The sequence below is a fragment of the Lissotriton helveticus genome, chromosome 12, assembly GCF_964261635.1.
Source record: "Lissotriton helveticus chromosome 12, aLisHel1.1, whole genome shotgun sequence".
NCBI classification, from domain to species: Eukaryota; Metazoa; Chordata; class Amphibia; order Caudata; family Salamandridae; genus Lissotriton; species Lissotriton helveticus.
This window is the reverse complement of record NC_136073.1, coordinates 466,619,159-466,645,094: the sequence shown is the minus strand read 5'-3', so window position 1 is coordinate 466,645,094 and position 25,936 is coordinate 466,619,159. Positions and strand designations below refer to the sequence as shown.

General features: G+C 45.7%; 1 protein-coding gene across 1 annotated transcript in view; it reads right to left on the bottom strand.

The window, feature by feature from the left end:
• Positions 1-25,936, bottom strand: part of MBTPS1 (membrane bound transcription factor peptidase, site 1) — a 298,949-nt gene that overhangs the window by 128,794 nt on the left and 144,219 nt on the right. Inside the window, exons 5-6 of the mRNA XM_078670462.1 lie at positions 23,487-23,597; positions 4,398-4,507 (exon numbers count right to left, since the gene is read on the bottom strand). Coding sequence (XP_078526588.1) covers positions 4,398-4,507; positions 23,487-23,597 — 221 coding nt within the window. The remainder of the gene's footprint in view (positions 1-4,397; positions 4,508-23,486; positions 23,598-25,936) is intronic.

Sequence of the window (25,936 nt, the reverse complement as noted above, 5' to 3'; positions counted from 1 at the left end):
GTTTTGTTTTCAGGTGGGCATACAGCAGCTACACAGTTAGGCTGCATGCAAGCACACGGGATCATTCAGGCACAGAATCAGACCCAGCACCTGTGTGTATAGACACATCCAGGGATGTAGACATCTTAGGTTGGGGTCCAAGGGGGAGGTCCATTTGACTTACTTTAAACAGGGCCCATGACCCCCACTCTATGCCCTTAAGCGCATGCGGCAGATTTACAGGAGATGTTGATTGATAGTGAAGGGCTTTGGAGAGTGGATGATACAGCATTTATCCCCATACTTTGCTTAAAGATGGCAGTCATCAACCTGCAAAGTAGGCAATTAAAATCCTCCTTAGAATAATGATCCTCGAAAGCTTGTTACCAACAAGCCAAACAGTAAATGCAAATGATTTGTAGATGCCGCCAGAACCCCTCTCAGAGGGCCAGTGGTTCTTGACTGGATTCCAAGAAAAGTGCCTTCATACTTTCAGTGTTGCAGCCCATCTCATTTAAGAGGCTTTTTGAGGCCCATTGGCACAAAGGCATTCCTCACATAACGGCACACTAGGACTGGCAACAGGCTGCTTCGGTCATCTTTCCAATTCAGCAGCCCAGCTCTGCTGAAGAGGACGAATAACACCCTTTCCCTGCCATACCTTTAGATTCTCGAGGCTTTGTTCTGGTGGACACTCTATTAACAGAGATCAGATATTGCTGTCATTAACCAGGCCCGTGCTTACTTTTTTAGTGTTCAGACAGGCTAATCACCGTAGCCAGGGAAAGCACTCACTCACGCTTCTACCCAACTCTCTGCAATCACTTACTGAGGAAAGAATAAAGCAGCGGCACACCACCCCACCCTCTTCCTCTTCTCCACCCCTGCTCCCCTGCCTGTTAATTCATATCACAAACAGATATTTATTTTCTTCATGGGACTAGTGAGAGGTCACCTTTTTAAAATCCTGCACAAATGAAGAAATGAGGAGGAATGAATTAAATCAGAACAGAGCTTAGATGTGGCATTACAAGAAATGTCTACTACCTCAAAATAGAAAATGTTATGCATGGTTAAGTATTGTTTTTCAATGTTTTAAAGGGGTGATTCAAGTCAAGAAAAAAAAAAAAACAGTTCCTTATCCACAATATGGCATTGAGCACCAAAGGTTGAAGTAGGCAGAGTCTATGTGGAACGCAGTGCCCATACTTTTGAAATTTTCTAACAACAGTTCCCGTACTTTTGATTAAAAAAGAAACAACTGCCCCAGACTGGTTAATGAAGCGCTCCCGGCTTAAAGCAAAGGTAGGAGGTCTTCTATGCTGTGAAGCGGGTGGAGGGACAATAGACTAAAGAAGACACAAGCCTTCTTGCCAGGGTGGCAGCTACCTAAAAGAAATGTAAATGGGTGAATTTGGTTAATCAGTAAATGTAAAGTTTCTTGGGAGCCAATATAGGCTTTATTTGATAGAGTCACTTGAGTCTTTATAGTGACAAAGATTTGTTTTAAGAGGTATTTTCACAGTGTTACAAGTAACTCTGGGCAAAGCGCTACGTGAACTGCACATAGCACAGTGCAAACATGCGTAGCGTAGCGGTCATTTTTTGCTTGCTCACGAGTCCTCAATGTCAAGTCTGGCGACTTCGAGCAAGCAAAATCACATCGCGGCGAGACATTTTCCTCGTTCGCGATCAGCAACATCTAGTTGCCGATCGCAAGAGTGGAAAATAATCCTCCCGGTGAGATTCTCAAAGCGGGGAGGTCAGGTTTCTCATTGGGAATGGTCGCGTATGCTCAGAAACTACCAGTCCGCGTTGAGAAAGCTGCAGCTCGAGTAAAAATCTACTCGAGCTGCAGTAAAAGACAGCTCGCACTGTGCATGATGCCGTTTTCAATGATTGCACAGTGCAGACAAGCATCCGGCACTGTGCAATCATCGCAAACAGGGTACTACACAGTTCGGTTAGTGCTACGCATAGCTCGCAAAGTGCACTTCGCGTAGCTACGCGTAGCACTACTTCGCGAACTACGCCTAGGGTTAGTTACAAGTTTTGTTTTGGAGTGCATGCTTTTAATGGACACAAATGTATTTTAGCACTTGTTATAGTGTGAGTAAGTGAATCGGTTCAACCTGTTTCAGAGTTCAGTCACTCTGCATTTTACTACTAATTTCTAAGGCTTCCCCTGCTCCACAACAAAGAGCAATGCCCGGTAGTCATGAGTTACTCTTCTTTGTCTCAAGTTTCATTTCCAGTTGTCTGAGTGTACGATGTACTCTAGATATACACTCTTCTCTCGTCACCACCTTAAGGGTCTCCTATTCATTCCACCATATTGCAGTGGTCTTCTAGTAACTACCAAAAAAGTTAGTTAGTAACTCATCTAGCTCTGTATGAAACACTGTACCCTGAAAAACCTCTGACTGGAGTCTCATGAGCAGGAAGCAGGATTTTTCCCTGCAAATATCGAATCCTTTCAATTGGGCCCTGTGCACTCTTTTAGCACAAATTAAATCAGAGAGGCCCTCCAGCTCGAGAGGAGTTTTAATTTACTGTTCTAGAAATTTCTCCAGATGGGACCCCTCTGTTCCTTCCAGGTTGGGATCCCATTCAGGGTGCAAGTTGCACCGTCTGGAGCTCTGCATCCTCCAAACTATCCTCTAATCATTGTGTGATCTGAACATGTGCTCACTATTGATTTAAGGGCTTTAACCTCCTCCGGCAATGAGGTTAAATTCTGCTCGGTTTCTGGAGACATGTCCACCACTTTTCATATATCCACTCACAGAAGGTTGACCCGTAAAGAAATGATGTCTATCTTGGCTTCTAGAGCGGACTTGGAGATCAATGGCCACCACCAGTCCTCCGCTTCACTCCTCCCAACCGCAATGCCACAAACTGGTCGATCTTAGTTTGTTGTGTTGCACTCGACTGCCTGTCCTGGACCACTGTGCCATCCTACTAATCCTGGGTGACACTCTGCTCACTCTCACAGGAGGTGGAGGGGAGACAGCAGGTGGCAAAGCTTCCTTCCCCAAGACAGTAGCACTCCAAATCCATAATATGCTCAATGAGTGTGCTGAAGCTGTATTGTGGCCACCAGAGGCACAGCAGGCCCCTAGGACAGGGTGGCAATCCCAACCCACTCCCCAGCCCCAACATCTCTGTACTGTAGTTATGGGGGGGGGGGGGGGGGGGGGGGGTTTGGGGAGGTGAAGTGGACTTGCGGGGGTTTTAAGTAGAGGGTGCTAAAGCAACACCACCATAAGTAGGCACCGGGGCAGATCTACTGAATCCATGAGTTGGTGCCTCCTGTGTCAGATGCAGTTCCTGCTCTCTCACATCAATAGTGTGGCTGGTTCTATAGTGCCCCCTGGTCCTAACCCAGTAGGGGCACTCGCTGTAGCAGAAGCAAGTTCTAAGCCCCAACTATCAAAGGCATAGATGTGGCGCACACAGCCCTGACGCAACCTCATCTGCCAACTTCACCTGGCGGTCCAGGTCTACATCCAAATTAGGCGATCAAGACTCTCTTCAGCTTTCACACCCCCGGTGTCCACCATGTCACAGATAGTGGCTTCCACGGCCGATCGCTGCCACTGCCTCTCTTGCTGTGGCTGAATCGGCATCCGAGTGAGCTCAGAACAGCCTTTGACTGCCACTGGGGCGCATCTTCTACAAACTCATCAGGGTCAGCGATGTCATCTGATTAGCACCCACGCCTTCAGTCCAGATCAGCATCTCCTCCGTAAGAAGGACGGAGAAGAAACTACTCCCCACACTAATTGGCTTGTAATGACCACGGAGCATCACATATGGCTTGCAGGCAGTGTGAGCCCAGGTAGAAACAAGGAAGCATAAGGATTAATAAACCGGTCAGGGAACATTAGCCTAGTGCGTACTGTTGGCCTTCTTGTTGGCCACCCACCATTGTGTAGAATACAATTTTAATATAATGACTCACATATTCATAGAGTTTCAATCACAGGCTGGGACCTCATAGCATCATGAACACAAATCAGTCTCACTGTGTCAATCAGGATTCAAGTCTGGTTACACACCCAAATACATCTGCTGTGATAGCATTAGATAAAGGCGGCTTCGTAACATAAACGTGTATTTCCCACCATTTGTTTACTTTGCATTTATTTTTCATTTAAGGTGTGTGCATTATTTTATATATAGTTACTTGAAGGTCAAAGACTAGTAAAATAGTCACAGAACATTTTGTTTGTTTTAGCCACGGCTTTGCTACCGCCCCCACAATGACTGATCCGTCCCCACTGTACACAGGATCACAGTTCACATAGGAACCATGATTACATTAAAGGTTACTTCCTATCCAGCACAAAATACCCAACAGAGGAGAAACGCACATTAAAAGGCAATGAAAAACGAGTTTGAAGTACAAATCATACCTGATTGTTTGTGAAGACCCGGAATATGTGCAACTCAGAATCAGGAGCAAATCCTTGACATTCCCTCATGCTGGCTATGACCCCAGCGACAAACGTTCCATGACCCAGGCCTGTAGGAGGAACAATGCATGATTGATGGTAGAATTTTGTTAACGCTGATGTGCTCTATTAAGTTGCAAAATTTGCTTTCACCGTTTCAACAATTGAAAGAGGGAGGAGCAGCATCAGAGCCATTCTGTAATGGCTCCATTATGTAAGCGTACTTTATTCTGCTTGCAGTTAGTGCTCAAATGCCAAGTGGAAAGGTTGCACAAACAAATACTTCCAATAGTGCAACTCTGCAGCAACCTTAAGGGTTCAGTAAACGAATCGCATGAAGCTCTTCAATTAAAGGGACTCCTTTTTCAACAATGGCATTATGTTCAACAAATGCAACACAAAGGTGGTGGCCCTCCTTGGTCCACAAGGGTTGACCCCCATGGGCATAGGGCCTTCCTGCTGTATACAGGTCAGGCACTTTTCACTGGCTGCAATTTGTAGTGGTAAAGCACAATGAAGAGCTGTAGCCGACAGTGAAATGCCTGATCAATGGAGCTGTGAATGTTGGCTAGTAGTGATGGGAAGAGGGAGCAAACCCCTGTAAAGGAAAGGGGACGGGGGGGTCGTACAGTAACTACATATATTAAAAGGACATCGCAGGATAGAAGCGGGCTACTGAGGCATGATAAAGAAAATCTCCAGGTCGGTCCCAACAGACGCCAAGCACATATTACAGGGGAGGAAAACCGGCAAGGAAAAAAAAAAAGACAGGTGGGAACTCGCAGTGCAACAAACAGGCAATAATGACTGATCCACAGTGACATATCCTAGAACCAGCAGTAAGGCGGAGTTTCACAATAATCAAACTCAAGAAGCATATCAAATTTGCAACTCTAAGCTAATCCTTAGAAATAGAAGATGTAAGAAAGCGTGGAGTGAGAAACAGCATTTAAAGAATATGTAAACACATTCTGATTAATGAGCTACTTTAAAAATGCTGCTGTATTATCTAAAGTAACAGTACATTTTTTACATTAAAAAGGTAGCTCTTCTGTGAAATAATTCCTCCACTCTGGATTGTCCATTTACAAAATTCCAACTGGGAAGTAGAGTACCTTAAAACCAAAACAAGGCCTAGTCCTACTCCAATACTTATTGTCAGCTTGGAATTCAGCAGACTACTACAATCTGGATCACTGTATTGGTAATTAGTGGATTGGTAAAGCGCTGGTTCTCCTCTTTTCTCACCAACAGGCATCAAGTGGTGAAAAAATCTCAGGAATGGCCGAAATTCCTTGTGGTTTTCCCCAAGCCTCGATCCTCACACCTGCAGTGTTACACTTTTATCTAGAGCCCATTACCTGGGCCTTGAAAAAGCAGATGAGCCCTTCCACACAAATGTACCTCAAAACCTGGTCTATTGAGGACATCTCTAATCTAAGCACTAGCCTAGGTGGTCAGTTCCTACAAATTTCAACTTCTTATGAGTGCAGATTTGATCCCTCAACAGTAGTCTTTGTGAAATTTGATAGCTTCATAGTAAAATCCCTTGGGTTCACTCTATATTAACTCTAACCCCTCGTATAAACAAGGTGGATAAATCCACCAATTTCTTCTTCACTCCTTCGAAAAAGTTAAACATATAATTTCCCCATACCTTCTGAAAGCTGTTCATGCTCTTTTTATTTACAGAAAAGACTTCAGGAATGTAGTCCAACCAGGTCTTTCAGTTCACCTCATGCACCATTCAAGGGAATACTCCACTCAGCGGCAAGCCTACCCACCACCTAAGGAAAACACAACTGAACCAAAACCATACGCAAGCTCCATTAGCTACCTATGAATACAACAATCTAATTCAAATTATGCGGAGAAGAATATACAAGTGATTCATCAAAACAATCATCCATATCTTTCCAAACTCGTACGGCGTACTAAGTGGCCTCATATGTTGAAAAGTGTTGCAAATTGATGCTACTTGATTTAAAGAGTCTCTCTTCCAAAAGCAATTCTTTAATCGGGCTGTGAATGCTATCTGGAACTGCTTGCCTTTCAGCAGCATAGGTGAGCCTACCCTCCTTGCCTTGAAGAAACATATAAAAGCTCACCTCTTTACCGAAACTAAGCATGGCTCTCCTCTCAATAAGCACCATTTTGTTAGTGACCATTGGGTTTCCTGTGAAAACGTACTCAGTCACACTCCAGTTCTCCTGGTTAACATTTCTTATGTTGTAATCTTTCTTTATTGTTCAATGTTTCTTTGGTGTCAATTTTAAATTGCTTTAACACTTTACAATGCTTCAGTGCACCATAAAGCTGCTAAATAAAGCTGAAAAAATTGATCTTCATGAAAGAAGTACCTCCTGTTAAGAACATAGTAGCTGATATTAGGAGACAGCTCCAGGTACAGAGCAAAAATGAGTCAGTTTCAAACAAAGTGTCAGTGCTGGGCTCTCCATGCCACTTGAATCAAGCTACACTGGCTGGTGTGGGGTGGTATCCTGAAACAGGTCCTAGGATGCTTGATTCCAGTCCAGAGAGGACCTGGCCTGGCAGTTCGGGCTGGACTGTTCCCATGAGGAACAGGGTCAAGACTGATTTGCATATGGCTGGATCCAAACTAGAATGGCATGGGGAGAAACAAAATTATGGATTTCGGCCCAGGTCTCTGTCCTGCGGTGAATGTATGACATTGTTCTGCATTGTGTCCATCAATTGTTCTTTTTGCTGCTGGATAGTTGGGCATCCTCTTTTGATCGAAAGAAGATACCACATCTCTGTTACAGGGAGCTGCCGCTGTAGCAAAGGGCAATGACTTGTCTATTTTAGGTTGTCCTAGGCATCTTGTTTTCTTGCCAGCCTCATGTTAAAAAAAAATCATAATAAAAACCGTGGAAAGAGCCCCTTTTTGACATGGTCATCTCCACTTTTTGCCTGGTATTTGATGCAATTTTGACTGAAGTGCACTAAGTTCCTGCTATTCTGGTCAACAGTGCCAGATCTCTTTCCTTAAAACTGTACAATTGTTCCCCCCAATTCTGGCAATATGTTCATCCCCTGTAAGTCCCTAGTAAATGGTACCCCTGGTACCTAAGGCAGGTAGGATAAAATGGGTCCCCAAGGGCTGCAGCATGTATTGTGCCACTCTAAGGGACCCCTCACGACACTCATGTAAACTGCCATTGCAGGCTGAGTTACATGGTGCAGAGAAAAGTGAAGACAACTTGGCACGGTATACACCCCTTACAACGCATTTTTTACAACGCACTACCATTACAACGGAACTTTTACAACGCAAATACTATTACAACGCATTTATTTACAACGCATGTTTTTACAACGCAGGTACTTTTACAACGCATACCATTACAACGTAAGTATTGGTAAGTATATAATTATATTTAAAATGTTATATGTTAGTGTAGGAAGGTGGCTACCTGACTATGGTTACCCCAGATTTTTTGCCTGTGTTTAGCTGGTTTTTTGACTTAGTTGACCTGGTTCCCTGCTAATCAGGGCCCCAGGCCATCTGCTCTCTCTGTAAAATGGATTCCATGTACCCTAGGTACATACCAATTGGAAATGGACTCCTTGTCAGCCCCTGTAGAATGCACTATAGGTGCACAGGGCACAGGAGCCACTAAGGCCTACCAGGGGCTGCAGCATATCTTTTGCCACCCCTGGCTGGTTCTTAAATTGACACAACTGGCTGATCACTCAGCTGGGGTAAGGTGGTGTACACACCCCTTGCTTAGATATAGTATACCTATGTCTAAACCTATATCTGGACACATGTAAACCTGTGAGCCACTCCTATAGACAGGCCTCACCAATCCTGGAGGCTGGGTGCATGGTTTTTATGTGAGATGGAGCTCTAGCATGAGCTGAGCCTGTCTGCAGCCGTCGGGAACAAATCCCTAAGCTGTTTCAGGATAATGCCATACCATATACTATTAAGTGCCTTATAATCCTCGCGGTTATTTAGCAACTCTGGTTTGGCTTTATCAAAACATGTCGTGTAAGGTGTCATACGCTTTGGAATACCATCCCCTCGCCAGTTCTGGCGACGGGGATGGCATTCCACCCCTCTAGAGGGGTAAGACATGTTACTTCACTTTAATGCGGTTGATTTCTCCAAAGGCCTTAAGATCCACAAAATGGATGCCTCTGCCACAGACAAATGTCTGGACCCCTGGAGCTGACCGAAACCCAGTCAAGGGGGTCCTGGACAAAGGGTTTCCTGTCACAGGAGGGTGTCACCGCCCTCCAGACAGGAGATAGTGTATTGTAGCAGGGAGGTTTGAAAGAAACCAGACACTGCCTGGGGCGCACAAGGCTGCCCCTTGCATAATCCGGCCAAACCGGTTCTGGGGCACTCCAGCCCTCGTGCCAGGGCGGCCTGGATCAAAGGAAGGGGGTGTATCCACCCACTTCCTGGGTCCCACCCGTAGGAGGGGACCTAGCAGGTAATCACGCCCACCAGATTCGAATAAGAGTGGGAGCAGTGCCAATGCACATCAGATTTCCTGGAAGAAACATTTGAAACGATATTCTGGACCCTTCGCCCTCCATCTCAACGTGGAAGCCCGAAGAATCTCCCTTGTGGTCAAGGAGTGACCACCCTGCAGCAGCAGGCACCATCCAGCCCTCGACGTCTACTTAGTTGCAGTTCCCGCCGGAACTCGAGCGACTGAGATCGACGAGATCAAGCCTGCCCAGCTTCTAACAGCCCGATCCACAGTCCCTGCAAAGCTGAGACCCGTGGAGGCGACCGGAAGCGTGGGGCACGCCATCTTGAAGTGACCACGAGACGCTGACCGTGCAGCCCACGAGTGACCCTCGAAGCTGTACACCGGGGTTTGAGAAGCCCCCACCCTGAGCTACTCCTGAGCCGAAGTTCAGCCCTCCACACTCGACGAGTGCGGCGTGGGGCCCTTTGGCACGATTTGGCTCAACGCGTTGGCCCGGTCACTTGCCAGCTGGCTTGTGGTCCCTGTGCCGACGAACTACAAAAGAAGACTCGTGATTCTGGTTGCTCCAGATCCACACCAGCTCCCCTGAAAGGGAGCCCCGACTCTGACCTTCCTGGTCCGAGTGAGACGCCATCTTCCAATCCCGCGTGGATTGCTCTTACCAAGGCTTGTTTGCTCCAAACCGGAAGCCGACTGCACCGACGGTGAGAGCCTGCGTGGGACAGATCGTGACCTGCTCCTGGACGTCGCAGATGCCCCCGAGCCCACGTGACAGCGAAGAGAAGCGCCTCGACGACCACCTGATTGCGCCCGACATTGCCTGGTTCCGTCCTGGTTCCACCCTGGTCACTGCTGAGTGACCCAGACTCTGTCCCCTCTGCTTTCAGGTACTCTACAACTTGAGTCCACCCTTGGACTCCACCGGACACTTCGTCTTCACCCTGCCTGCAGCCCTTTCAGCTTCAAGCACCAAGAGCCTGCGTGTCAAAACCCGACGCCACTTCGACCCTGTGCACCCACTTCCTGTGGGTGAGGTAACTTTGCTCCGCCGGTGTTCCCACACTGGTGCACACCTCTAGGGTCTGTGTGTTAAGTTTTGTTCCTCTAGGTTCAGCGGAAGTGTCCTTAAACTTTAACTATTTGACTTTTACGCACCATTGGTTAACATTGGTGCATGCGTGCGCTTTCCGCACATCTCCCGAATCCCGAGGGCCATTCCCGACTTCAGCATTGCTTGTCCTGACTGCTCCCAGCGATTCCCTAGGCCCTAGGCCTAACCACTGTTCGAGTGGCCTCTCTTATACCACTTGTTTAGTATATGGTTTGAGTGGCCCCCTGCCCTCATCCATAATTGTGCAACTTTGTATGTTTAAACAGTGCTTTTGATTTAACGCTTGTGCCCCTTTATTCATAAAGAATACTGGGGATTGTTTTTAGTAATAAACACATATATTTTTATAATATATACTTGTGTGGTGTCCTTTCATTTGGTATTACAGGATTGTATGTGGTAAAACAGCTCGCTTAACACGACCTCTTAAGTTAAGCCTTTAGGCTGCTTAGTCCATGCTACCACTAGGATAGCTTGTCTAATAAGGTTGACTTACAACCAGACACCATAAGGGGATTGTTTGGTCAGGTAGTAGGTGGTTCCAGAATTGGAAACATCCCCTACCAGGCCAACTTCTCACATTGGTGAGCAGCGGTGCGGATTTGAGCTTGCTGTTGTTTTACCATTGCAATCTTTATATCAAATTGAAAGATCACATCAAGTACCTCTAGGTACATATAAAATCAAAAGCTTAGCATATTAAGTTCTACTGAACTTAGTAGTTGTAGGTTGAAGGGAGTAGCACACCCCTGACTACAACTCACTAGCAAGGTCCAGTAGGAAAACACTTAGTGTAGGTAAGTGCACCACTTACACCTCACTAGTAACCATGTCTGACACAGGAAAGGCCTCAGGGTCTAGTCCTGTGACAGTTGACCCTACCCAGGCAACTTTTGGATATGACAAACTAACCCGCAGAGACTTGATTGCCTTGTGCAAAGCAAGAGGGTTAAAAAGGGGCAGAAGCCCCACCTGCCTAATCCTGGTAGAAATCCTAGAACAGGATGACTTAGAGAAGGCAAAAGCAGCTTCCCTAGACACAGGAACTGGAGGGAACCCCCCTGCAGTTGATCCCCCTGAAGAGGAGGATGATGATGACTTGGATGAGGACTCAGATGTTGAGGACTTAGGAGTACAGGATCAGGGTAGCCAGGTTCCAGTTGGTAGGCTTAGCCAGGCCAACTTGGACCTACTGGGGAATGGAGAGGGCCAGCACCTCCCCAGAACCCAACATATGATTCTCCCAGGCAACAGAAGAGTGAGATCTCCCTCAGGGGACTCTCATCTTTCTAGTGCCTCCAGAGAATCAGAGAGAGGCATGAGTGCTTCTCAAAAAGCTGAGCATAGGGCTAGAATGAGGGCTGTCAGACTCCAGATAGAGAGAGAGGAGGTAGCCCTGAGTCAAGCTAAGCTTACCTTAGCTCAAGCTAAACTTGCCTTGGCAAGAGAGCAGAAATTGTGTGGCTTAGATGCCACTGGTGGCAGCAATATTCCTAAAGAGAAACCCAGGTCCTATGATAGTAGAAACCTGACAAAGATTGTGCCCCCCTTCAAAGAAGGGGATGACATCCACAAATGGATGACTGCTCTTGAGAGAGCCTGCATGGTACAGCAGGTTCCTGAGGAACAGTGGGCAGCAATCTTATGGTACTCCTTTTCAGAGAAAGGGAGGGACAAGCTCCTCACTGTCAGACATGAGGATGCAAACAATTACAAAGTCCTGAAGAGTGTTCTGATAGATGGGTTTGGCTTAACCACTGAACAGTACAGGTTCAAGTTCAGAGACACCCAGAAGACACAGACTCAGGACTGGACTGATTTTGTAGATTGTGCTACTAAGGCTCTGGAGGGTTGGCTACATGGCAGCAAAGTACATGACTTTACAGGATTGTATAATTTGATTATGAGAGAGCAGATCCTAAGTAATTGTCAGAACCAGCTCTTACACCAGCACCTGGTAGACTCTGATCTGACCTCTCCCCAAGAATTGGGAAAGAAGGCAGACAAATGGGTCAGAACCAGGATTAGGCCTAAGAATCAGGACAGTAACCAGAAGAAGGAGTCTACCAAGCCTCAAGATAAGGGTGGGGATAAAAGTAAAGAAAAGACTTCCCCAGGGCCCCAAAACTCCAAGGATGGGGGTGGGTCCCAAGACACTTCTTCAACTGAGAAAAAACCCTATTGTTATCCCTGTAAACAGGTGGGGCATTACAAAACAGACAGCTGTTGTCCCAAGAATAACAATAAAGAAAATATACCTCCAAAGCCAGCTTCAACACCTCCTGTTACTGTCAGCAGTAATCCCCCAGGAAGTGGAAGCACACCCAGGAATCTGGGTGGGTTTACTTTTGGAAATCAGGTGGACCCTGGCCTATCCAGGTCCCCATCACCCAATGATCTTGTTTATGAGGCTGGCATGGGGTTTGCCAACTTCTCTGCTTGCCCAAATACTTTGAGCAAGTATAGACAAGAACCCATCATCAATGGTTTAAGAGTTGAAGCTTTTAGAGACACAGGGGCTAGCATCACCATGGTGGCTGATGGCATAGTCCCCTCTAAGCAACTTTTACCTGGTGCCACATACCAGGTAATAAACATTGATGGCATCCAAACAAATCATCCCATGGCAGTAGTAAGTCTCAGCTGGGGAGGTGTCACTGGCCCAAAGAGAGTGGCAGTGTCCCCAAACTTGCCTGTAGACTGTCTACTAGGTAATGATTTAGAAATCTCAGCCTGGGCTGGGGTTGAACAGGAAATCCATTCTAGAATGGTAAATTCCAATGGAAAGGTTAGTGGGGCTGTGATGGCTACAGCCCCAATTCAAGATGTCCTTCCTGAAAAGGTTGGTAGGGCGGAGATACTCCCTGCCCCATCTTTAGCAAAAGCTCTTCCTGAACAGAATAGCGAAGCTGTTATGATAACAGCAGAAACCCAAACTGAGTCTCCTCCTGAAAAGGTTGGTGGGGCTGTGATGGCCACAGCCCAAACTCAAACTGACACGTGTGTTGTGAAACCTGAAATGATGGATAACTCCACACAAACTGAGAGCATGGAGGAGGAAGAGAAATCTCCCCCTCACCAGACTTTAGGACAGGATCAGCCTCCTCAGGGAACTGATCTTACCCCTGATGAAGGAACTGCCCCAGAGGTGGTTGGGCCTAGCCTGACAGAACCTCTGATGTCAGTGGACCCTTCTCAGGTGGGACCCAGTCTGGAGCAGGTAACCTGCCCCTCTCTCCCTTGCCTTAGCCAGCCCAGGGCTGCAGAGGACAAGAAGGACAGTGAGACCCAGAGGGCCCCCTGTCAAATAAAGCACCCCCATCAAAAGATTAGGTGCACCAAAACTAGTAGCCCTAGTAAGGTGAAAACTTTAAAAACTCCTGAGGGAGCCCCCTTAAAAACAGTTAGGGACCTCCCCCAGATGGATTCTGTTGGGCACAGCCAAACCTGGGACCCAAAGGGCCCAAACCTGAACTGTCCCTCCAGCAAGCCAAACAGAGGGACCCAGCCTCCAGCTTTAGGTAGCCAGAGGTTGACCCTGAGAGCACAGTGCAACTCAGTTAAAGAAAGAAAGGCACACATGGTGGAAGATAATTGGAGGAAGCTAAGCCCTAAATTAGTAGAGCCTCACTTCAATACTCCATATCCAAACCAGCCTTTAACTTTGCATAAACACACCCAAGGTAGTGATTCCCTATGGTGGAGACCCTCTAATACCCAAAGGGTGAGGGACTGCTTAGTGGACCATGAGACAGGGGGTACCCATGCTAGTGCAGGTACTTCCTTATATGGCCACTCAGGCAATATAGGCTTACCTGGCCAAGGATAGCCTTATCTCCTTTCGTTTGGGGGGGGGTTATGTAGGAAGGTGGCTACCTGACTATGGTTACCCCAGATTTTTTGCCTGTGTTTAGCTGGTTTTTTGACTTAGTTGACCTGGTTCCCTGCTAATCAGGGCCCCAGGCCATCTGCTCTCTCTGTAAAATGGATTCCATGTACCCTAGGTACATACCAATTGGAAATGGACTCCTTGTCAGCCCCTGTAGAATGCACTATAGGTGCACAGGGCACAGGAGCCACTAAGGCCTACCAGGGGCTGCAGCATATCTTTTGCCACCCCTGGCTGGTTCTTAAATTGACACAACTGGCTGATCACTCAGCTGGGGTAAGGTGGTGTACACACCCCTTGCTTAGATATAGTATACCTATGTCTAAACCTATATCTGGACACATGTAAACCTGTGAGCCACTCCTATAGACAGGCCTCACCAATCCTGGAGGCTGGGTGCATGGTTTTTATGTGAGATGGAGCTCTAGCATGAGCTGAGCCTGTCTGCAGCCGTCGGGAACAAATCCCTAAGCTGTTTCAGGATAATGCCATACCATATACTATTAAGTGCCTTATAATCCTCGCGGTTATTTAGCAACTCTGGTTTGGCTTTATCAAAACATGTCGTGTAAGGTGTCATACGCTTTGGAATACCATCCCCTCGCCAGTTCTGGCGACGGGGATGGCATTCCACCCCTCTAGAGGGGTAAGACATGTTACTTCACTTTAATGCGGTTGATTTCTCCAAAGGCCTTAAGATCCACAAAATGGATGCCTCTGCCACAGACAAATGTCTGGACCCCTGGAGCTGACCGAAACCCAGTCAAGGGGGTCCTGGACAAAGGGTTTCCTGTCACAGGAGGGTGTCACCGCCCTCCAGACAGGAGATAGTGTATTGTAGCAGGGAGGTTTGAAAGAAACCAGACACTGCCTGGGGCGCACAAGGCTGCCCCTTGCATAATCCGGCCAAACCGGTTCTGGGGCACTCCAGCCCTCGTGCCAGGGCGGCCTGGATCAAAGGAAGGGGGTGTATCCACCCACTTCCTGGGTCCCACCCATAGGAGGGGACCTAGCAGGTAATCACGCCCACCAGATTCGAATAAGAGTGGGAGCAGTGCCAATGCACATCAGATTTCCTGGAAGAAACATTTGAAACGATATTCTGGACCCTTCGCCCTCCATCTCAACGTGGAAGCCCGAAGAATCTCCCTTGTGGTCAAGGAGTGACCACCCTGCAGCAGCAGGCACCATCCAGCCCTCGACGTCTACTTAGTTGCAGTTCCCGCCGGAACTCGAGCGACTGAGATCGACGAGATCAAGCCTGCCCAGCTTCTAACAGCCCGATCCACAGTCCCTGCAAAGCTGAGACCCGTGGAGGCGACCGGAAGCGTGGGGCACGCCATCTTGAAGTGACCACGAGACGCTGACCGTGCAGCCCACGAGTGACCCTCGAAGCTGTACACCGGGGTTTGAGAAGCCCCCACCCTGAGCTACTCCTGAGCCGAAGTTCAGCCCTCCACACTCGACGAGTGCGGCGTGGGGCCCTTTGGCACGATTTGGCTCAACGCGTTGGCCCGGTCACTTGCCAGCTGGCTTGTGGTCCCTGTGCCGACGAACTACAAAAGAAGACTCGTGATTCTGGTTGCTCCAGATCCACACCAGCTCCCCTGAAAGGGAGCCCCGACTCTGACCTTCCTGGTCCGAGTGAGACGCCATCTTCCAATCCCGCGTGGATTGCTCTTACCAAGGCTTGTTTGCTCCAAACCGGAAGCCGACTGCACCGACGGTGAGAGCCTGCGTGGGACAGATCGTGACCTGCTCCTGGACGTCGCAGATGCCCCCGAGCCCACGTGACAGCGAAGAGAAGCGCCTCGACGACCACCTGATTGCGCCCGACATTGCCTGGTTCCGTCCTGGTTCCACCCTGGTCACTGCTGAGTGACCCAGACTCTGTCCCCTCTGCTTTCAGGTACTCTACAACTTGAGTCCACCCTTGGACTCCACCGGACACTTCGTCTTCACCCTGCCTGCAGCCCTTTCAGCTTCAAGCACCAAGAGCCTGCGTGTCAAAACCCGACGCCACTTCGACCCTGTGCACCCACTTCCTGTGGGTGAGGTAACTTTGCTCCGCCGGTGTTCCCACACTGGTGCACACCTCTAGGGTCTGTGTGTTAAGTTTTGTTCCTCTAGGTTCAGCGGAAGTGTCCTTAAACTTTAACTATTTGACTTTTACGCACCATTGGTTAACATTGGTGCATGCGTGCGCTTTCCGCACATCTCCCGAATCCCGAGGGCCATTCCCGACTTCAGCATTGCTTGTCCTGACTGCTCCCAGCGATTCCCTAGGCCCTAGGCCTAACCACTGTTCGAGTGGCCTCTCTTATACCACTTGTTTAGTATATGGTTTGAGTGGCCCCCTGCCCTCATCCATAATTGTGCAACTTTGTATGTTTAAACAGTGCTTTTGATTTAACGCTTGTGCCCCTTTATTCATAAAGAATACTGGGGATTGTTTTTAGTAATAAACACATATATTTTTATAATATATACTTGTGTGGTGTCCTTTCATTTGGTATTACAGGATTGTATGTGGTAAAACAGCTCGCTTAACACGACCTCTTAAGTTAAGCCTTTAGGCTGCTTAGTCCATGCTACCACTAGGATAGCTTGTCTAATAAGGTTGACTTACAACCAGACACCATAAGGGGATTGTTTGGTCAGGTAGTAGGTGGTTCCAGAATTGGAAACATCCCCTACCAGGCCAACTTCTCACAGTTAGGTTTTTTTTAAAGGGGTATTTTTAGGGTTCAGGGTCAGTTTTGGGTTTTTGGGTAAAGGGGTATTTTTAGGGTTCAGGGTCAGTTTTGGGTTTTTGGGTAAAGGGGTATTTTTAGGGTTCAGGGTCAGTTTTGGGTTTTTGGGTAAAAGGGTATTTTTAGGGTTCAGGGTCAGTTTTCAGTTTTTGGGTAAAGGGGTATTTTTAGGGTTCAGGGTCAGTTTTCAGTTTTTGGGTAAAAGGGTATTTTTAGGGTTCAGGGTCAGTTTTCAGTTTTTGGGTAAAGGGGTATTTTTAGGGTTCAGGGTCAGTTTTCAGTTTTTGGGTAAAGGGGTATTTTTAGGGTTTAGGGTCAGTTTTCAGTTTTTGGGTAAAGGGGTATTTTTAGGGTTTAGGGTCAGTTTTCAGTTTTTGGGTAAAGGGGTATTTTTAGGGTTCAGGGTCAGTTTTTGGGTAAAGGGGTATTTTTAGGGTTTAGGGTCAGTTTTCAGTTTTTGGGTAAAGGGGTATTTTTAGGGTTCAGGGTCAGTTTTCAGTTTTTGGGTAAAGGGGTATTTTTAGTGTTTAGGGTCAGTTTTCAGTTTTTGGGTAAAGGGGTATTTTTAGGGTTCAGGGTCAGTTTTGGGAATTTTAGATAAAGGGGTACAAGAAAAAAATAAAATAAAAATAAATATAAATTAAATTAATTAAATAAAATTAAATTAAACTAAATTAAATACAATTACATTAAATAAAAATAATTTTAAATAATATACAATTAAAAAAAATATATATACTTACCAATACTTACGTTGTAATGGTATGCGTTGTAAAGGTACCTGCGTTGTAAAAAAATGCGTTGTAAATACATGCGTTGTAATAGTATTTGCGTTGTAAAAGTCCCGTTGTAACGGTATGCGTTGTAAAAGTATGCGTTTTAACGTCATACATCCACTTGGCACACCTCCTGTGTGCCATGTCTGCAGCTACTGCATGTAATATAAGTAAGTCACCCCTACAGCAGGCCTGACAGCACTAAGACAGGGTGCATTATACTAAATGCGAGGACATAGACATCACAGGGGCATATCTGCTCATGCAGCTATGTCAATTTATGGACATTGCCAATGAAAAGGGAAGCCATCTTGAGTATATGTACTGGGCACTCATGATTACAAGATCCCCAGCTACATTATGGCGTCACTGAAACTAAAGATGTTTGGTATCAAACATCTTGTATTAATAAGCCCACACCGATTCCAGTTATGGATTTATTAATACATGCGCCCAGAGGGCATCTTAGAGGTGCCCCCTGTAAGTCTACCAACCACTTGCCTACTGGCTGATGGGCGTAGAGCAGCCTTTCACCACAGATAGGTTTCTGAGGGAGCCCACGCCCCCATAGGGCAGAAACAATGCTTGCTCCGACCAGAGGTGTTGTCACGTCCTCCAAGTAGGGTGGCTAAGTAATCAGCATATCAAGGAAGGAGGCTTCACAGGCCTCCACTGCTTTAGATATGCGACTCTGGCTTCTCCCAAACTTGGGACATGCCAACCCCCTGCACTGAGGCCCATTTGGCACCAGGACAGGTGGGAGAATTAGCTAGTCAGAAGGCGTGGTCCAATCATGCTAGTTCCACCCCTAAGGCTGGCTATCTTATGTGAACACCAAACTAGAAATCCACCATCTTGGTTTTTGGTGGAATTTGGCTCACTTGGTCAGGGTTATGTCCACTTTCCACAGAGAGTACTCATATAAAGGGTGTAGTCACCATAAGAGTAAGTAGCTCATTGGCTACTGCCCGTCACTTCCCTTAAAGCCTCTAAATTGAATATTTAGGGGCACCCCTGATGCAAAGAGCGGAGATTGAACTGATCCAGAAGAAGAGGACAAAGAAGAGCCACGTGAAATTGAAAATAGAAGTTTGCTCTGGACGTTTGGCACCAAACCCTGCCTGCACCAGCCTCAGCAATCATGACCCAGTGACTTGTTCTGCAGCTGAGCATCTGCCAAGAACTTGTGTAGACTGCCAGTCCTTCGCAAATTGCCAGCACTCTCCCTTGGTGTAGAGGAGCTACTCCCTTGCAGTCCGCAGGTACCGAAGAAGCAGAGTCTGGTTCATAGTGTTGCCGCTCCCCAGCCAGCCCGACGCACCAGCCCCCCCCCTGCCCCCCCCCCGCCCCCCAAGACCTCTTGCAGCATCCTAGACCTGTCTAAGTCCAGTTGGGGACCTAACAGCACCAAGACCGAGTAGCCGCTGAGGGACATTAGCACCGCAGAGACCCACTTCCAGAGTGGCCTAGCGGTCCAGATTTCTGCACCTTCAACCGACGAGACTGACAACTGTGAGGGCCTTGGAACCACAGAGCCCAGGCAACCTATCGACTCAGCACCTAAGCGCCCCAGCCTGTGTACCCGAAAACCAGCTGTGCTCTCTTGCTCCCAGGATCCTTTGACCAGAGCCCCCTGTTGGGTACTCCGCAGGCTTTTTTTAGGACACGCCCCACCTTCTTTCCACCGGCGTAGAGCACAAAGCGACCAGCAGCTCTGAACCTGGAACCCCACGGCAAGTAACGAACAACTCCTCGTGGTACTTTGGCTCCCAACAACCCTAAGTTTAGAAGGAGACTCCCCAGAAACGGACCATAAATAATTGTATGCAACATATGCCTTTTTTCCCCCATAGGAAAGAATTGCTGCATAAAGACACATTTAAGTAAACATTTTACTCACCTGTAAAAATCGATATTTAAAAAAGTACTTAGTTTATAACGAAGTTCTTGGTATCAAAATGTACATAAAATATAACTATTTTTTATAAATTGGTCTCGGATTTATTCTCGAGTGTGTGTCTCATTTATTGACTCAGAGTACAACAAATACTTAGCACTACCCTCTGATGAGACTAAACTGCCCGCCCACGCTATCACTAAAGAGAGCATTTAGTGTTCACATTTCTGCCTCTGGAAACGAATAAGGGTTGCCTGAACTCAACACAGTGTACCTCTTTTTGGTCCACTATAAAGAGAGCCAGCTCCCTACAAAAATCAATTCATATATACACACATATCTAAGGCGCTTTCATTCAGCCTTCTTCATATACATTCTGACATTTGTTTCCCCAAATATATTTTAAAAAGAAATATATTAAAAAAAAGAAAAAGACTCATGCTTGTCAAATCCAGACCTCTTTGCTGTGTAGTAGACCCGAGCGACCCGTCAAAGGAAGGTAATGTGCATAATCTTACCAACAGATCCTGCCTTTTCCATAGATACCACAATTTTGATGGACTTTCCTTTCAGATAAGAAAACGTAAAGTATGCAAAAAACTTAACAAATTAGTTGTACAATTGTATTTTAGCAGCATCGCTTTCCTATTAGTGTGGCTCCTCTACTCCCACCTCTTTTTCCTCAATGGAATTAGATGCCAATATAGCTGGGTTTACAAAAGTTTTAAATCCACTTGTGTAAGTGTTACCCTTATTTGGTGTAGATTGACAACTTTATTGGGATTGAAATAAGACGGTCAGGAGTACTCCTGGGAAACCACAACAGTTTTAGACTTTCAAACGTATTCGGAAACAAAACATAAGTCTTGCAAATGTATATCCAGCTGTAAAAGTTGTAGGAGCAGGTTTTACGGAGATCTACATTTGCTAATTACACATTTGCAAATTACACTTTTTATTTTCTCACTTTTTGTGAAGAAGCCCTATTCCACTGCATGCCCATAGAATATGTGGGCGTTTCTCCAGAAAGGTCCAGCCTCTAACTAGAGCACTTTCACATGCATTTTCATTGTAGGAAGCTATTTACAAAATATTTGAGATTATCCTCAAACCTACGAGTTTATGGCTGTTCACTGCATTTTGCATGGCTCTCCTAGCTACAAAACCCCAATCCCTTTCTTGCTTCCAATGATCTTTTCTTGACAATCTATAATGCTGCTCAATTTTCTACCACTGAAAATGCACTTTGCCCTCATAAAAGTCCGATAGCCTTCATTCAGCGAAACGAAAGTTACCAACATGGCACGCAGGAACCTTTGTGATTCAGAATTTATGTTAACAAAGGCCTCTACTATTGGGATGACTGTTTATGAACATCTAACCTCACACCACTGTTGCAATCAAGTGCAGGTTTCCGTCTTTCCTATTACACTACAGCACCTCTGTCGCCTGTCGCTTGCTGCCTTCAATACACAATTATTTGCTTCTGGCTGTATGCCGTGAGTCTGTGGCAACCTTCTTAAATTACTGCGATGTCAGATGATTAATTGTTTATCTTGTTCAGAGTTGTTCTTACGAACGGTGATAGATAAGACAAAGCCGGTACAGGGTGCACGAAGGGGGTGGTTTGTTGAGACTTGACGAGACTTCAGCTTTCCTGAAGAGTTGCCGGAGGATATGCTTCCCGGTCACTATTGCTCCCACCACAACCAGAGAAAGTAAATATAATTACGTTAGCAGAGCTCAGTAGAACTGAAGGTATCTGGTGACAGGCAGAGTACTAGCAAAATCAAATTACCTGCATCTAAAATTCATGAAGGCAACCTTCACGCATCGAGAACAGATTAATAGTGCTTGATCTTTCTTCTTTTTAATTAAAATGATTCCTTGAGATACGACCCCCCCATTTCGGAGTTGTCTTGCAATGAGATGGGGTGATTTTGTTAGTACAAACACCTTTTGAAGCATGGAGACGACTGGTGTGTATGAACAACTACTTCTCTGTAGGGAAATAGTGGATGAAGAGGGACTAGCCTGTGTAACGCCATTTCTGACCAGCTTTGGGACAAAGATGAGTGCCTAGCCGTCAGCGAACAGGCCTTCTTCAGTGTGAACAATAGTTGGCTGACTATTTCTCTGGGTTCACTATGGCGCTCCTTCTCGTGATAATGTACCAATCTACAATTTAGACTAGTGCTTCAAGGGAAAGAGGAATGATCCTACCTCTTGAGTATAGACCACAACAATCACCAAGGAATCTAATCAATACCCTAAGCGCACAACAAATTGTAATGCAATTTATAAAATTATCCAAAAACACAGAAGTTTCTACTGTGTTCTTTTATTTCTTTAACTTCATACCCCCAGCCAACTCGTGTTTCGTTGTAATGGGGAGTTCCTCACGACTTCTTCAGGGCTATCAAATATAACAAACAGGAGGTTGTAGTTTGCATTCTACATCCACACTACATCACACCCATGCATATGGCGCTTAACGTTTTTAGTGTATCTTGGCTCACAATTAGTTGACTTTAGTGGAAGACCAACATCTTCATCGTACTTGTTTTGTAGATCTTTACACAGTATTCAATTTATAACATTCACATATTTACAAAAGTGCAATGTAATTATGGTCTTTTTCTTCATAAGATCACCAATCATATTAATGGGAAGTGGTGCAGCCTGATCCATGCATCAAAGTGTCATGGGGGGGTGAAATCAGGGTATCAATGAGGGATGCAATATTCTCTTATCAGCCACAGTGCAAATTGTCAAATAATTCGGAATTTTCTAAAATACCCCACAAGATGAGAAAATATTGCTGGAAACAAAGCAAACAGGAGCACGTGACTGCCCTTCTACAAGTACTACCCAAGCAATTTACTTTAGAACACCTGCAAAGCAACTTCTGGTCTATCACAAATAGAAAACCCATACTTTAAAGAAAAATCATTTTTATAGGGTTTTATGGTAGGCATGGAGCAATGAATGCATGCTCTTAATTTTATTTTGGAACCAAACAAATGAAGGTTGATGCTTTTTGTTAAATTTCATACATCCAGTGGCAACAGCTACTCAAAAATATTTTTAAATAATCACATTGTTTTAATAATTAATATGTTATGGCTTTTGTTTAGAGGTCTTTTTAAAGTAAGAGGCAGGCTGATTCTTAGAAACCTGCACGGACACATTCAGCATCATACCAGGATCTCTCTTCCAATAGCAGGAAGTATATTCTTGATGCGGGAAGCATTCCGTTCATGAAGTTTATTTCCTTCAGCTTTATTTACCAGTTCTACGTTGCGCTCAGGCATCATGAAGCATTAGGAAACTTTTGAACTGATACGATAGAAATACTGAGCAATGAAGTCAGATTAAAACCTTTAGAAACATTAACAGAGAGAAGTAGAGTGAGACATGGGCGAATATTCAATGGTCAGAAATTAATTGTAGTTATTGGGAGGACATCCATGCTTAATTTTTAGGAAAAGGCAAAACAGAAGTCACATCTCATTTGTACTCATGCCTCAATCGTCTCCCCACCTACTAAAATAAAGACTTTTCACTGGGCGTCCAGTCCTCGCGGGCATTCCCATAATTTAATCGCAAAATCTGTAGAGCATCAGGTTGAATTATTTTGTCAACTTCAGCTATTAGAAGAACCTAGTCAACAGCACTCAAAGTGTATACAAAGTTAACATAAAAGGACTACAACGTATTCAATACAAATCATATAAAGCATTACATTAAAACTAGACTCAAACTCTAACACTATCAGTTCCAAGTTCTAACCACCATACAGCCACGCATGTCAGGTCAATTAAAACAAAACTAATGCCCTGGGCAGTATAGAGTTAAATTGACAGATGGTGGTTCCATTCCCATGATGACAAAGAAAGTGGGCCATCGTGCATGGGGAGGCAATGACCAAAGACCTGTCCTCGATTCAAATCGAAGATTTACTCCATGAAACTGCAAGACGTGGACTAATCCAACATTAGTGCCTTTCATTTTAAAATTGGGCACAGGTTAACGTCCCACCACAACAAAGTAAGTTAGTTTAACTTTTGGTCAATTGTTTGTAAACCTTAAGCAGCAGCATTGACCTTCACAAAAATCTATCCACTGCCACTTCCTGCTTTTAGAACTTACCATCATCCAAAGTTTTCTCATTGGTCCAGTTGGTTCGCTCCTTTACATTTTTAAAGTGTGGATGCTTCTCACTCAGGCCAGTGTCGAAGACCGCCACTCTGACATTAGCACCTGTACATCAAGTGAGAGAAAAAGATGTATAGTTAAAGATCAGACTACTGGGAATGACCTGCAGTAAAGAGAGAGAGAGAGACAGAGGTCCATCAGTACCTCCTGCTCTCAATTACTGATCTGGGTGTGTGTGGTTGGCGAGAGCGAACTCATGCAGCATTATCGAGTTGTGTGAAGCACGTAGGTTTAACTTTAAAGTCCAAATATCGGAAGCAAGCATTAGTGATACCCGGCCAGGAGTGTAACGAAGGATTAGGCAGGAGTTAAAAACAACTACATTGTTTCCCAATAGAAATCTTCTTGCAAGCTAGATCCGGGTCACCTCACTTTTTGATGCTTGGGAGGAATGATAATTGCACTACTCATGCTACTTTAGGCTGGATGAGATACAGGAGCCAGGGAAACCCCCGGCAGGGAAGAGGACATTACTTTGCCAAGATTAGACATTGGGTTGCTTTCCGGTCTGAATGGGCGAAGTGCCCTAAAGCACTTCACGAATCAGAACAGCCTGTAAAAACAATAGCCTTTCAGCCACTACATTTGGAATATTGTCCTGTTAATGGGCACGTGGCCATCCAGGGCAGGAGTGGTGGGCAGCCCTAGCAAAAGAGGCCAAAAATGGTCAGGCTGGCTCATGCATCTCAATGGGAGAATGGCATTAACACTTTCCCCATGGCTGCATTTAGCTTCTGGTGCAGCCCTTGCTCGGGTTTACACGGCTAAAGCATTTTTCCGTCTTAGACAAGATCTTCAAATATTCATTGATAGTCAAACACCAGCAGGATCCTGCCCAGGCAAAGTTACACAAGGTTGTTGTGTTCCTTCGGGGTCAAATTTGTGAAACATCTCCTCTGTTTCCCATCTTTCACTGTGTTAAGCAGTGGTGATGTAATCTCGAGGAGACCCCCAAGCACAGAGGAAGAATGAACAATACCACCACACTAACTGCACATTCTCTGCTCGTCCCATAAAGTCAGATGTGACAGCATCCCACAGCAGACACAAATGCATTCTGCAAAATTGAGTTTTCTGTTCCAGTGTGACATCTTGCCCCACACCCCTATGAGGGAGTACTATAAATAATACCCCAGAAACCCCACATCCTCCCACGTTTTTCTGTCTCAGAAATAGGTCCCACCACTTAATAGTAAAGCTCTTTTTGCCTATGTCCTGTGGATAGCAAGGCCATATTATATTACAAATGCTTAAAGATGCACCCCGCTGCTTTGGGGCAGAGGACGAGGTCGTACTAGGAGGCTTCTGGTAGATGGATAGGACTGAGGAAGAATTAACTGGACAAACAAAAAAGCATCAGCCCTACCTCCTCCAGTTCCGTAACTGAGGAATGGGGATGTTGCTGAAAGGTAAAAAGGGATGACAGATTATTTCTGTCAACCTCTGACGCAGAACAGAACAACACCCATCATCACCCATCATAGAATGGGTCGTCACTACCAATGTAGCTACATTGGGTAACCTTGACAACAGGGAATGCCCCGACACTGGTAACCAAGAGGCACCCAAGAAGACAGGTAAAGCTTCAAGTTGCCTGACTTGGCATATCTCAGCCATTGCAATTATCAGGATGTGCAATAGTTCTGAATGTTTGGCACACCACCTACCCATTTCAGCATCCTGAGCCGTTGTGTAAAGCACCATAGACAGAAGAGATAGAAAATAACTGTCAGAGACTGGGAGAAGGTGCATTCTTCCCCACTGTAACACCTTTGATAGAGAAAAGAAAGTTGTTTCTATGGAGGTGACTGGAGTTTAAAATGACTCCATGAGTAATACAATTGCAGGAACCCAAACTAAAAGAGCATCTCAACTCCTGGAAAAATACCGTACATCTCTTTACAGTCTTGTATGTGGGAAACAATGTCCCTCAGCTCCCAGAAAAGATGTAGCAGACAGTTCATGAGAGATTTCGGACTCAACTCGAGGGTCAACTACACCAGAAGTGGGGGACTTGGTAAGACTTCCACTAGTTTTTAATATGGGAAGGTTCGGTTTCAGATATCTCATTTCGAGCAATTATTCAAGGTAGGTATGAATTCAAATAATCATGAAGGGTTGCCACACACAGCTCACAGTTGAATCCCAAGCTCATTGCTTTCCTTTCAGGAAAGATGTCCATCCCAGGATTCGCTCCACAAACCCTGAAGTGATTTCCCAGATGTGATACTCAGACTTATGGATTAGATTATAGGTGACCTTCAGGTAAAGCTCTGGGGTGGTCAAAAGGTTTAAAATACGTTCATTGTATTTTAGAGTGTAAACCCCATCCCACACCACCTCCCCTTCACCAAATATGATCTTAAGTGAGGTTAAACCAGGCT